Source organism: Chrysochloris asiatica, unplaced genomic scaffold, assembly GCF_000296735.1.
Source record: "Chrysochloris asiatica unplaced genomic scaffold, ChrAsi1.0 scaffold00014, whole genome shotgun sequence".
Taxonomy (NCBI): domain Eukaryota; kingdom Metazoa; phylum Chordata; class Mammalia; order Afrosoricida; family Chrysochloridae; genus Chrysochloris; species Chrysochloris asiatica.
The window spans coordinates 95,191-108,384 of NW_006408532.1; the positions used below are offsets into that span (position 1 = coordinate 95,191).

General features: G+C 39.9%; 1 protein-coding gene across 1 annotated transcript; it reads left to right on the forward strand.

Moving 5' to 3' along the window:
• The first annotated feature begins 8,578 nt into the window (after positions 1–8,578).
• On the forward strand, positions 8,579–9,585 carry LOC102819441 (olfactory receptor 5C1-like). Its single transcript, XM_006834967.1, has one exon. It carries the CDS (start codon positions 8,623–8,625, stop codon positions 9,583–9,585), a length of 963 nt encoding a protein of 320 aa, XP_006835030.1. The 5' UTR covers positions 8,579–8,622.
• The last annotated feature ends 3,609 nt before the right edge of the window (positions 9,586–13,194 follow it).

Consider the following 13,194-nt stretch of genomic DNA (forward strand, 5'->3'; position numbering starts at 1 on the left):
CTAGTATGCACATTCAAGTTAAGAAGTAGTGTTTTGAGTCCCAAAACAAACTGCATATCGGAATCACCTGGAATATTATTTTCAGCTGCAAATTTCTGAGTCTTGTTTAATTGAATCAGAACTTCTGAGGACTGTAAGTAGCAACCTATAGTTTCATAAAACTCCATTGATGATTCTAATGACACTAATCCACATAGTAGACTGGGGACCTCCGATATGACCCAGCCTGTTCATTTAAAGATAGGAGGACTGAGGAAAGGTGGTGGCAATGACTAATGAGGTAATACACTAAGACCTAACTGGGGTGGCACAGTAGGATAACCACAAGGTTGCCAGTTCAAACCCACCAGCCACTCTATGAAACCCTATACAGGTTCGCTAGCATCAGAACTGACTTGATAGTGTACAACAACAGCATCAACAGGGTCTCAGCCTAGAGACAGAATTCAAGGAAGAGAACTGTATTTAGAAACAGGACAGTATCACATTCCCCAATAAACAAGGTAAGTATGGGCTGGCTTGTGATTAATTACTAATCTGTAGCAAACAATTTCACATTTTTTCACCACACCAGTGTCTTTGTCTAGGTATGACTGGCATTTGTCTCTCTCCTAATCCCACAGCACTTTCCTACAGAATCAACACCTCTTTTCAGATTTACAATTCCTGACAGACCAGAATACTCAGTAAGCAAGGTAAGCACTGTTGTGAACAATTTCATATATTTTTCACTGTATCATATGGAAAAACCCTTTGAAATTGTTCACTAACGATTAGTCAATCAGTAGTAACAAGTCCATGTTGATCTTGCTTATTGGATACTCTGCTCCTGAGCAAAAGATCTGAGATCAAGGTCTAACTATATCCCTTCATACCTGTGTCTCCCCTTCTTTGGACGGAATTTTCTTACCTTCATGAAAAACTATTCATTCCTACCCAGAGAAAGGGAGAGACTTGAGGTAGATGGAGCTGGAGTCAGAAAAGCTGAATTACAGTCCCAGCCATGCTACCCACTAGCTATACCGCCTAGAGCAAATCCACAAGGCATAGCAGCAGGAGGTAAAAAGAAGTCAACGTGTATTAATCCAGACAGGGTCCGGTTGTACTCATAATTTTAAGAGGTATAAAGGCAGACACACATGAAGACAAAATCTTTCTTCAATTAGAGAAACTGGTCCCAACACAGGCTCCTCTAGAAGCATATTCACATGCCTAGAGGAAAGAATTATCCTAGGAAGAATAATTAACTGTCTTAGTTTGCATGGGCCTGAGGAACTTCCTGAGACACAAGACTTTCAGGTCTAAAACTAGGACAATCTCAGGCAAACTGGAATGATTTGTGACTTCAATCTTAACATGTTCTGAACCATTTTTGCAGAATGGAATGCATAACCAGTTCCAATGGGCAAACAAGAGAATTACTATCATCAGTCAACAAGAGTTCATTGAGCACCTACTATGTGCAAATTGTGCCAGGTATCTGCTGTCATAGGGTTACAGCATAGAAGAGGAAACTCCTTACTATCTTAATGTGAGGTTGAACTTGGAGTTACCTGTGCTTACCCCTTCTGCTCAATTTTATAGAGAGGAAACAATTTAGTGAATACTTGTTTTACAACTTGCACAAATATAAATTACCAATAGAGCAAATATTAAGCCATAAAAGTGAAATCATGAAAGTATGATAAAAAAAAAAAAGTCATGAACTATTTATATAATCTTCTAATGGAATCAGAAAGATGCTGACTATTAAGTCCAGTTGGCAACCCTTGCCAAGGATTCCTGACAAATACAGAGAGATAATAGTGGTGGTGGCCACTAGTTAAGAATACAGTGTATCTATGAGGTGTAATCTTTTGTCTATGACAGTGGAATATGTAGAGAGAGGAAATGGATTCAGCCTGTTTCTGCTGTGTGTCCTGGAGCAAATTGTTTTCCTCCCAGACCCACAATTTCTTCAGTTCTGAAAAATGAATGGACTAATACATATTCAAAAGTACCTTGTAAATGTTACATCAATCTTGAATGACTGCTACAAATATTATTAAGGAAGAATAATGACTTCAGAAGGCACGTAAGAATAGATACTGTCTATCTCCTTCACTTGTATATGGTGTTTTATTATTATTATAACAGTGAAACATATGCTTGTTACATAAATGCAAAGATTATATTAAAATTGAAAAAAGTCATGCATAATCCTACTCTCAGAGATAATCTCTATTAAAAATCGGTGAATCTCTCTCTCTCTTTCTCTTTCTGCCTCTTTTTCTTTCTTTCCCTATCTTTCTCCACATATACACACACAGAGACACATACTTCTGTATGTGTTTTTGACAAACATGAAATCATGCTATCCTCATAGTCTAAATTTTGCACTTAAAACTGTATCTTGGACATCTTTCCAAGTCAACATGTATTGTGATTGTTGTTAAGTACCCTTGAGTCGGTTCCAACTCATAGTGATCCTGTATAGGGTTTCTGAGGAGTGATTGGTGAGTTGAACTGCCAACCTGTGGTTCAAATCAACCTTGCAGCCCAGGATTCCATTAACATGTATAGTTTATACCTTATTCTTTTAAACGATTGCACAATATTCTATGACATAAATATGCCACAATTTGTTAATCCCTTATGGATGGAATGTTCCATATTTTTCCTTTTTTTGAAAAAAAAAAATACTGCTATGGATATTCCTGCACAAACATTTTTCTGCACCTAAATAAATATTTCACATAAGCCCTTTCAAAGAATTCCCTCAAGTGAATCTGCACTGAAGTACCCAAGTTTTTCCCAGGCTAAAGGCAGTCCAGATCTTTTGTAAGTTCTATCCATGGTCTATCCCTCCTAGCCAGAAACAGCTTGGAAATAAAATCTGAATGTGGTCCCAGCTCCACTTCTTACTACTAAGAAAATCTTAATTAAGTCACAAAACCCTGATGAAAGTCCCTTTTAATTATTCAATAAAGTATGTTGAAATAATAGATGCATCTCTGACAACAAAAACTTAAGTTAGATCCTCATTTTAAAACTTACACCAAAATAAAGTCTAAAAGGATCAATTTATTCAATATTTAACCATTAAAAAATGAAAACAAACTATAAAAATTAAAAAGTGAGGAAACATTCTTATAATCTTAGAATAGAAAGAGATGTCTATAGATAAAACAATATTCACCAAAATGAAACTGATAAATTCAAATATATCAAAAATATATACATTATTATAAGGAAAAAGAACCATAAAGAGTTGAGACTAATGACAAAATGAAATAAATATATAATTTTTACCACAAAGAGCTGATTTCCACAATATATAAAGAGTTTCTTTAAATTAATACAGTGGCAAAAATTAAACAGAAAAATGGACAAAAACTATGACCAGAGTTCACAAAAAAAAGTATTGTTGTTGTTGTTGTTATGTGCCATCGAGTCGGTTCCGACCCATAGCGACCCTGTATAGGGTTTCCGAGGATGTAAATCTTTACGGGAGTAGAAAGCCTCATCTTTCTCCCGCAGTGCAGCTGGTAGTTTCGAACCGCTGACCTTAAGGTTCGCGTATAAGTAACTCTTAAACGTATAAAAGAGATGCTCATTCTCATTCAAAATAAAATAAATCGAAACTACAAAGAGGCACTTTTACATATAGTTTAGCAATGTCAAAGTGTCCTAAAACAGTATTGTGGAAAGTGTTGAAAACCACGTACTCTGATACATCGCTAGTAGGAGTGTAAGTTCCACATTACTGTACAGTAACTTGGCAAGAGCTATCAAGTAAAATGTTTATACTCTTAGACCTAATATTCCTATTCCTAGGAAATTATCCAACAGAGATGAAATTGATATAAATCATACACCTCATTGTTGTTGCTGTTAAGTGCCGTTGAGTAGATTCCAACTCATAGCAACCCTGTACAGAGTTTCCAAGGAGCAGCTGGTGGGTTTGAACCACTGACCTTGTGGTTTGCAATCCAGTACTGATCCTACAATGCCACACCAGGAGTCCCTCCACTTCTTAGGGGAGTGATAAGTTTTAAATGAAATCACTCAAACAAAATAAGTCACTCTATAAATTGGGAGAAAGAACCATATTCCTTTCCTTCAGATCTCATATACATCAGCTTGTAATTACACATGTGTAATTATTTGACAGAGAGCTTGTTCTTCCCACCAGCCTAAAAACTCCACCAGAGGATGAACAGAGTTGATATTTATACCTGTAGCTTTGTGTTCAAACAGTGACTACCACATAGCTGTTGTTGTTGTTAAGTACCATGGAGTTGGTTCCAACTCATAGTGACCCTGCACAGGGTTTCTGAGGCTGTAAAACTTTATGGGAGCATAAAGCCTCATCTTTCTCCTGCGGAACAGCTGGTAGTGTCGAACTGTTGACCTTGAGGATAGCAGCCCGATTCATAACCAGTACGCTATCAAATAGTAGGTGGCTAATAAATATTTGTTGAATTAATTATTACAGATTAATAGATTGATAGATGGTAGATACATATGAGGGGGCTTAAAACAGTTCATGGAAAAACTGAAATTAAAAGATAGTAACTTTTCTACAAATTTTTTTAATCCTCTTCATACATAGGGAGATAAATGATAGAACCGGAGTTCAATAAACAGACCAGAGAATTTAGGGTTTAGTTGTTAGACAGAAACAAGAGTGCTGGAAGGATTAGGAAAGACTATACAGTGAATTTTAGGTTCCACAGCGTCAAGAACCTAGAAGTCCAGGAAACTACAATTTTCTGGTTCCTTTCTAGTGTTAATTAACACCAAAGAGAGAATTCAGAAGTTGTCCCTCTGAAAGCTTGAGTCTTCCAAGTCTCAGTGACAAGCCCCACACTGAACTATACATACCAAGCCCAGAATGTCAGGATTGCGCCTTACAAATAGTAAGGCAAGAGAGAGAAGTTCATGGAAAATTAATTATATGTTTTGCGCACACACATACATTTCCTAATATCTATCTAACTAAAGTTTTGAAATCCTTGCACCCAAAATTTCAAAATATCTTAAGAGCCCTAAGGTATCATTGTTCCCATTTTACAGATGGAAAAATGGAAAGACCATCACAGCAGCTCTACTCCTCACTTTGTGAAGGTGAGTGGTGTTTGTTTTCCATGTGGAAAGATCAAAATACACAAGGGATTGACCATCAACTGTGTTCTGGATATAGAATTTCAGCTTGCCAGCTGACTCACTCATAAAGAACATGTAATTGGTGAATCCCATTGTTTCCTCTACTTAAAGCCTATATGACCAGTAACCCCACCAAGGAAAAGGACAAGATACCTAAAATTCTTTATGCTTAAGAATCTATGGATGTATTAGACATGGTCTCAAACCACAGACAAACAAGGGAAGACAAACTCTTAGGCAGAGAATTATAAAACAAAGTAGTAGGGCTACTATGCAGAATCAAATGAATGGAGTTCCAGCAAAAGCATTGAGGGGTGGGGTGTTCCCACAAGGCTTCCTGGAAAAGACGATTCCTGAGCTCAGTCTTAACAGATAGAAGGGTTAGCTCTGGATATGGGCAGGAGGTAAAGGTGACGAGACCCTCTAAGATTCTCCAGGGCCCTTTTGTATCTCAATATGTTGTTGAGATTTCTCCATATTGATACATATAGGAGAATGATTTATTCATGTTTAAGTGGAATAAGCCTATTTATAAACATTTATTTTCATTAATGTGGTGCTGTGGGTTAATGCACTGGACTGCAAAATCTGTTTGCACCCCAAGGTCAGTGTTTTAAGTTTACCAGCCACTCCTCAGAAACCTTATACAGGGTCACTGTGGGTCAGAACCTACTCGACAGCACTTAACAACAATAACATTACAAACAGTCCAAGAGGATATATCCTTGTACATGACTCCTTGCAACAGATCCATTTTGGAAGAAGTGCAGCCAAAGTGCTCCTTGGAAGCCAAGATGGCCAAACTTCGTCTTGCATACTTAGGACATATTGTCAGGAGGGACCAGTCACTGGAGAAGGATATCATGTTTGGTAAGGTGGAGGTTCAGAGAAAAAGAGGAAGACCCCCAATGAGATGGATTGGCCAAGTGGCAGCATCAATGGGCTCAAGTGTGGCAACAGTAGTGAGGTTGGCCCAGGATTGGGCAGTGTTTTGTTCTGTTGTGCTAAGGTCGCTATGGGTCAGTAAGTACCAACTCGATGGTACCTAACAACAGCAACATATATGTAACAATCTTCAACTGTAAACACCAAGAAGTAGCATCACCAGGATCTGCAGTTTTGAGTAGTTAACTGCCAAATTGTTCTCAAAATGTCCTGATTTACATGTCCACCCAGCATATCGTCACCAGCATGTGATAGCCTCAAATTGTTTCATCCAAACTGTGCTTTGTAGGAAGATCTTTATCATTCTCATCAGAAAAAGGTATGTTGCAAAACTTCAAATTTCTCTTAAAGGAAGGGGAAAGTTCCACACCCTATACTGAACACTTATCACTTCTTAAATCACTACCCCCCAAAAATCAAACCACTGCCATCCAGTGGATTCTGACTCAAAATGACTATATATAGGGTTTCCTACAGTAAATATTTACAGCTTTATCTTTCTCCCATGGAGTGGCTGGTGGGTGGATTTGAACTGTTGACCTTGTGGCTAGCAATCCAGTGCTTATCTTACAGTGCCACCAGAATTCCTTGGAAATCCTTAACTCAGATATTATGACCCTTACTTTACAGTGAGAAAACTGAAGCTAAGAAATGAAGTGACTTGCTTTATTATACAGTAGGAAGTGGATATGCTATGGATTAAAATCCATACTCTTAATTGTTTTATACATTCAACTAACATTTATTGAGCACTGATTACACACCAGGTCCTGGAGATACAAAAATGAATTGCAAAACTATTCTTAGCATATAGTAATATTCAATATATGTTAATATATGTTGAACCAAGGAGTTCAAAGCTCACAAAGGAGAGAAAAACCTAAACCAAACCCCTTGCTGTCAAATTGAATTCTAACTCACAGTCACCCTACAGAGCAGAGTAGAACTTCCCATGAGGTTTCCAAGACTGTAATCTTTAAGGAAGCACACTGCCATATATTTTCCAGAAGAGCAACCAGTGGGCTCTAACTGCCCACCTTTCAGTTAGCAATTGAGTGGTTTAACCACTGTACCAAAAGGAATCCTTACAAAGAAAATTGGTGTTGTTGTTAAGTGCTGTCGGGTTGGTTCCGGCTCATAGCGACCCTGCAAAAGGTTTCTGAGGAGCAGCTGGTAGGTTTGAACTGCTGACCTTCTGGTTTGCAGTCCAGTGCTGATCCACAGTGTCACACCAAAAGTTCTACAAAGGAAATGTTGTTATTGTTAAGTGCCATAAAATCAGCTTCTGTATAGGATTTCCTAGGAGCTGCTGGTGAGCTTGAACCACCAACCTTGAAGTCAAAATCAACCTTCCAATCCAGTTCCTTAACCCACAGTACCACACCAGGACTCCTACAAAGGAAATAGATATGTGAAAAATATTTACAATAAAATGGTGACATGCTGTAATTGATAAATGGTTCATTACAGCAGCGTATAAACCAGGAAAAGATTTTGTTTTTTTTAAAGAAAAATCAGGAAAGCTTCATATTTGGAGAGAGCATCCAGCAAATACAAAAAGAACAAATGAGTTCTAGACAGAGGGAATGTGACGCAACATTGCATTTTCTGAGAATTACACTACTCTGATTGCCTTCAAATTATTTCCTTCCAGTTTTGAGGCAGGGCATCAAATTCAATTCTTTAGATAGTTGTTAAATGCTTGTTTGGGGCTAGGCTCTGCCTGAAATGCTTTACATGCAGAATATCATTGAATCCTTGCCAAAAACAAATTTGCAGACTTTTTATTCCTATTATACACATGAGAAAAAAATAAGCTCAGAAACTTGAAGAATCCAGCTCAGGAAGACATTCAAATAATCTGTTCTTTCCACTCCCCATACTCTCCTCAAAATACCAGGCAAGTCGTACATTCTCCTTTCCCAGGTCTTACTCCAATTGGAAGACATTCTCCCAGCAAACTTCAGGGCTCATAGCTAGTTACCTTTTGGATCAAAGAGACTCCTTCTGTCCATCCTATGGAATTGGAGGGAAGAATGCATATAGAGTTGTGGAGTTTTTAATCCATGGCCAGACAGGAAATATCATCCCACTCATCATGCATTCATTTAACAAAACATTTATAGAGCACCTACTATGGGCCAGACAATATCTTCCATACAATGGATGCAATAGTAAATAAAGCAGGCAAAACTCCTGACCTTAACAAAGATTAAATTCCAGTCATTTCATGGGTTAATGTGCTGGACTACAAGGTCAGTTTGAACCACAAGTTCAGTGATTCAAGCTCACCAACCATTCCTCGGAACCCCTATACGGGGTCACTGTGAGTCGGAACCTACTCGAAGGCAAACAACAAAAGCAGGAGCAGAGTGAAAGCTAAGGTTTTGAGGGGTTTGTCCAAGGTCACTCAGTAATTTTATGGCACAGGTCAGACTGAAACCCAAATCTATGTGACTAGCAGCACAAAGGCATGTTCTTTCTCTCATCCACCTCTTGTTTTATTCACCTTAGTCTCTGTCAGGCAGAATGACCCCAGAGAACTTTACCTGGGCCAGGATTGCGCCTGCTGAATTCATCCTCCTAGGCATCACTGATCGCTGGGACCTTCGCATTACCCTCTTCGTGATCTTCTTGCCTATTTATCTGGTGAGCCTGCTAGGAAACATGGGCATGGTGCTGCTGATCAGCGTGGATGCCCGGCTCCACACACCTATGTACTTCTTTCTGGCCAACCTCTCCCTGCTGGATGCCTGCTATTCCTCAGCCATCGGCCCCAAGATGCTCGTGGACCTGCTGCTGCCGCGCGCCACCATCCCTTATGCAGCCTGTGCCCTCCAGATGTTTGTCTTTGCAGGGCTGGCTGATGCCGAGTGCTGCTTGCTGGCCGCCATGGCCTATGACCGCTATGTAGCCATCGGAAACCCTCTTCTCTATACAACAGCCATGTCGCCGCGTCTATGCCTAGCCTTGCTAGGAGCATCAGGCCTGGGTGGAGCAGTCAGTGCTTTTGTCCACACAACGTTCACCTTCCGCCTAAGCTTCTGCCGCTCCCATGAGGTCAATAGCTTCTTCTGCGATATCCCTCCACTGTTGGCCATCTCATGCAATGACACTAGTCTTAATGAACTCCTTCTTTTTGCCGTCTGTGGCTTCATCCAGACGGCCACGGTGTTGGCGATTGTTGTGTCCTACGGCTTCATTGCTGGGGCCGTAATCCGCATGCGCTCAGCTGAGGGACGTCGAAGAGCGGCCTCTACCTGTGGCTCCCACCTCACTGCGGTAGCTATGCTCTATGGGACACTCATTTTCATGTACCTGCGTCCCAGCTCCAGCTATGCCCTGGATACCGACAAGATGGCATCTGTGTTCTACACCCTGGTCATCCCTGCTCTCAATCCACTCATTTACAGCCTACGAAACAAAGAAGTGAAGGAAGCCCTCCGGAGGACCTGGAGTCGATTCTGCTGCAGGGGGCAGGGGCACTCCTGAGGGGTCAGGGTATGTGGTTGGGACTGCCTGTGAAAAGGAGCACATTCTTTCAATTCCCTGGCACTGTGGGTAAAGATGGATTTTCCTCTGGCTTGTGCTTCTCTTGTCATTGCTTAAAGAACTACAAGGCAAGAGGAAAGGAAGCCTATTTTAGGGATACAAAGGGGGCTAGACATTTTGTGGAGCCGAGCTTTCACCCTAATCAGCAGCACCCTGCCGGTGTTTCCTAGAACCAAGATTAGGATAAGGTTGCTATTGAGCTGCGTTAGGTTCTCCAATGTTCAAAACATAAACGTTCCCGAATATTACCTAGTAGAGGAACATAAGGTTTATCGGCCACCTGTACTTAGATCAAGTTGATCCCTAGAAACACCAGGTTGGAGTAATATCGACTCCAAATGTTCCTAAATGATTGTACTTTCAGGGTTCTTGTTCACCATACATGTTCGTCGGCTTCTGCTCTCGTTGACCTCACACCAGGAGAGCATCTTCAGAGCCTGCTCATCCCAAAGAATAGAACTGTATCTAACGCAGCAAACACCCCTCCTTTCTATCACTCAGGAATAAGACTGAGCAGCCCCAGAAATTATACAAGCACATTCCTAAAATCTGAACAGTTTGGTTAGGATTTGGTCAAGGTTAGATTAGTCCAGGCATAGATAGTGGTGGTCTTTGTTGTGTCCCACCAAATCAGTTCTGACTCATTGTGATTCATAGGGTTTCCAGTGCTTATCCTACAGAACCACACTAGGGCTCAAGCATAGGATAGAGGTTAGGGAAGGATCCGAATTATATGGTTAGGATAGAGTTCGAATTACAGGTCAGATGGTGTCTAAAACTAGAAGTAGGGTTAGTTTAGAGCCAGGATTAGGTTTAGAATTAAGAAGCATCAGGCCAAATGTAGGACTGCAAATTTTAGAATTTTGATTAGTTTTAGTTAGTACATTTGGAATAAATTTTGGGATGAATCAGAATGTGGGTAAACCTGGACTTTTATTTAAAATATTAGAAATGCTTAAGATTAGTATTAGAGTGCAGAACTAATTAATATTTTAATTCAGCTTTCATTTTCATTGCTAGAGAAAAGTTCAGAGTTTAGTTTTGATTGGAGCACAGTTAGAGTTCAGTTAATCTGATGTGCAGATTGTGTCTATGATACATTTAAGATACCGTCTAATTACTATTACAGAGTCCTGGTGTGGTGCTGTAGGATAAGCACTTAACCAAAATGTCAGTTTGAACCACAAGGTCTGCAAATTAAACTCACCAGCTGCTTCTCAGAAACCCTATATGGGTCACTGTGAGTTGGAACTGACTCTACAGCACTTAACAATAACATCAACAGTTATTATTACACTTAGGGTAGGATAAGACTGGATAAGAGAGGCAAAGGAAGAATATTTTAACTTTCAAATTGATGCTTTGAGTCACCTTAATTTAAGACTTAGGTTTATGGATAATGATTAATGTTTCTTAAAACTTAAGAGTAGAGTGACTGGTAGATTTAAATTAAATTTCATTCAGAGGTATGAGCATGCTTAGGTTTTCAAGCAGTTGGGTAGTGTGAATACTGTGATTGGTTTGTATTAGGATTACAACATCCAAAGGTAGAACTGGGGTTAGGAGAGGGAGTGACATAATCTTGACCTCTTGGGCAGTAGTAATTGCAGTGCTGAGAGACCTGGATCACACTGGACTCCCAGACAAAATGGTCTTGGACTAGTATTCCACCAAGAGTTCACAAATTAGACAGAATTCCCTGTGTCTCTATAATACATATCTCTATGGACAAGGTCCAGAGTACTGTGAAAGCAATACTGATGCTTTAGTCTGATGCCATGGGGTGATGCTATCCCTTATTACCAGTACCAAGTCTCTCCCTCTTACTAACTATGGCCTCCTTAGAGGTATCAGGTCCATGAAGAGAGAGATGTGAAGAAGACCATCTCCTCAAATCTTAAAGAACTTTATAGGTTTTCTGAAAAGGTAATCAACTGCCCTGGTCATCCCATGACTGAAGGAATTCTTGGCATATTTTCAGTTTTGAAACAGTTCAGGACAAAAAGTATGAATTGGTTATCCTATCAGGAAATCCAATTCCTGGTGAACCAGCATCTTAAAAGCAGGCAGTAATGGGCTCAAGCATGGCAACAATTGTGAGGCTGGCCCAGAACCAGGCAGTATTTCGTTCTATTGTACATAGGATTGCTATGAGTCGGTACCAACTCAATGGCACCCAACAACAACAACAACGGTATCCCAAATTGCCCAGCATAGTACATTTTGACAAAGATTTTAAAAAAATGAAAATCCCTTCTTTCATGACAAGTTTTTATAATTCTTTCCCAGTTCACCATCTTCGCTTCCCTCCTACAACTGTAACAATAATCAGAGGCATTATCAAAAGAGTTGGCGATTATAGGACTATGAAATAAGCCCCCAATTCAATGACATATATACTCAAAGACCTCCTCTGTTCTCTCTTCTTTTGTGGGTTCTTGGACTCTCATGACATACAGAACCCACAATAATCAAGGGAAAGTTTACAGAAGGATGTGGCTCCTTCCGTCATCTTGATCCTATAGGATGTGCACATGTCCACCCACATGGCTGCATCAGTGAATCAGCCAGACACAGTAATTACATAAATCCTACAAATCAACTAGACAAAATGGGAGGTTATGCATTATTGTTTTAGCCAAAACCAAACCAAACTCACTGCCATCCAGCCAATTCCAACTCACAGAGACTGTTTACTACCAGGTAGAACTGTTCCCTAGGGTTTCCAAAACTGTACATCTTTACAGGACTAGACAGCATCATCTTTCTCCTGCAGAGTACCTGGTGGATTCGAATTGCCAACCACGTGGTTAGCAGCCCAATACTTAACCCACTATGCTACCAGGGATCCTGTGATTATGTTACATCTGTTTAATAGGAAACAAATGAGAGGGGAAAGAGAAGGATTGGAAGATAACATAGCCCAACCTGCAGAATGAACAAAGAAAAATAGTCAAGTCCTTGCCCTTTAAAAGATATGTCCAGTAGAGTTTGACCAATTCTGCTAAAGTATTTCCATTTTATACCTCTGTCGGCACCATTTACTAAGGCAGGCCAGGAACTGGTTTGGGATAGAGAAAATTGATGGTTTGATTTGGAGTACTTATTACACATAATATTGTTATTAAGTGTCATTGAGTTGCTTCTGCATAGTGATACTGTATAGGGTTTCCAAGGAGCAGCTGGTGGGTTTGACTTTGTGATTAGCAGTCCAGTGCTTACCCTACAGCACCACACCAGGGTTCTACACAGAATAAATCAAGCCCTAAAACATGAATTGGGTTTGGATAAGTAGAATTGAGGGAAACAAGCTTTTGAAAGGGAAGGACAAGTAGACACAAAACCACAGAGGTAGAATGAACTTGGTGAATGCAGGAACCTCTTAGGACATCAATTTAACTCGAGTGTTTTGGAGAACTGAACGGAAGCATGAGGATTGATGATCTGGAAATGGAAAGGATGGTCTGTGACTTAGATATCAGATTGGAGAATTTGAACTTTATTCCATAAAACAATAGAGAGCCCTTGAAAGTTCAATGTTTAAAAATC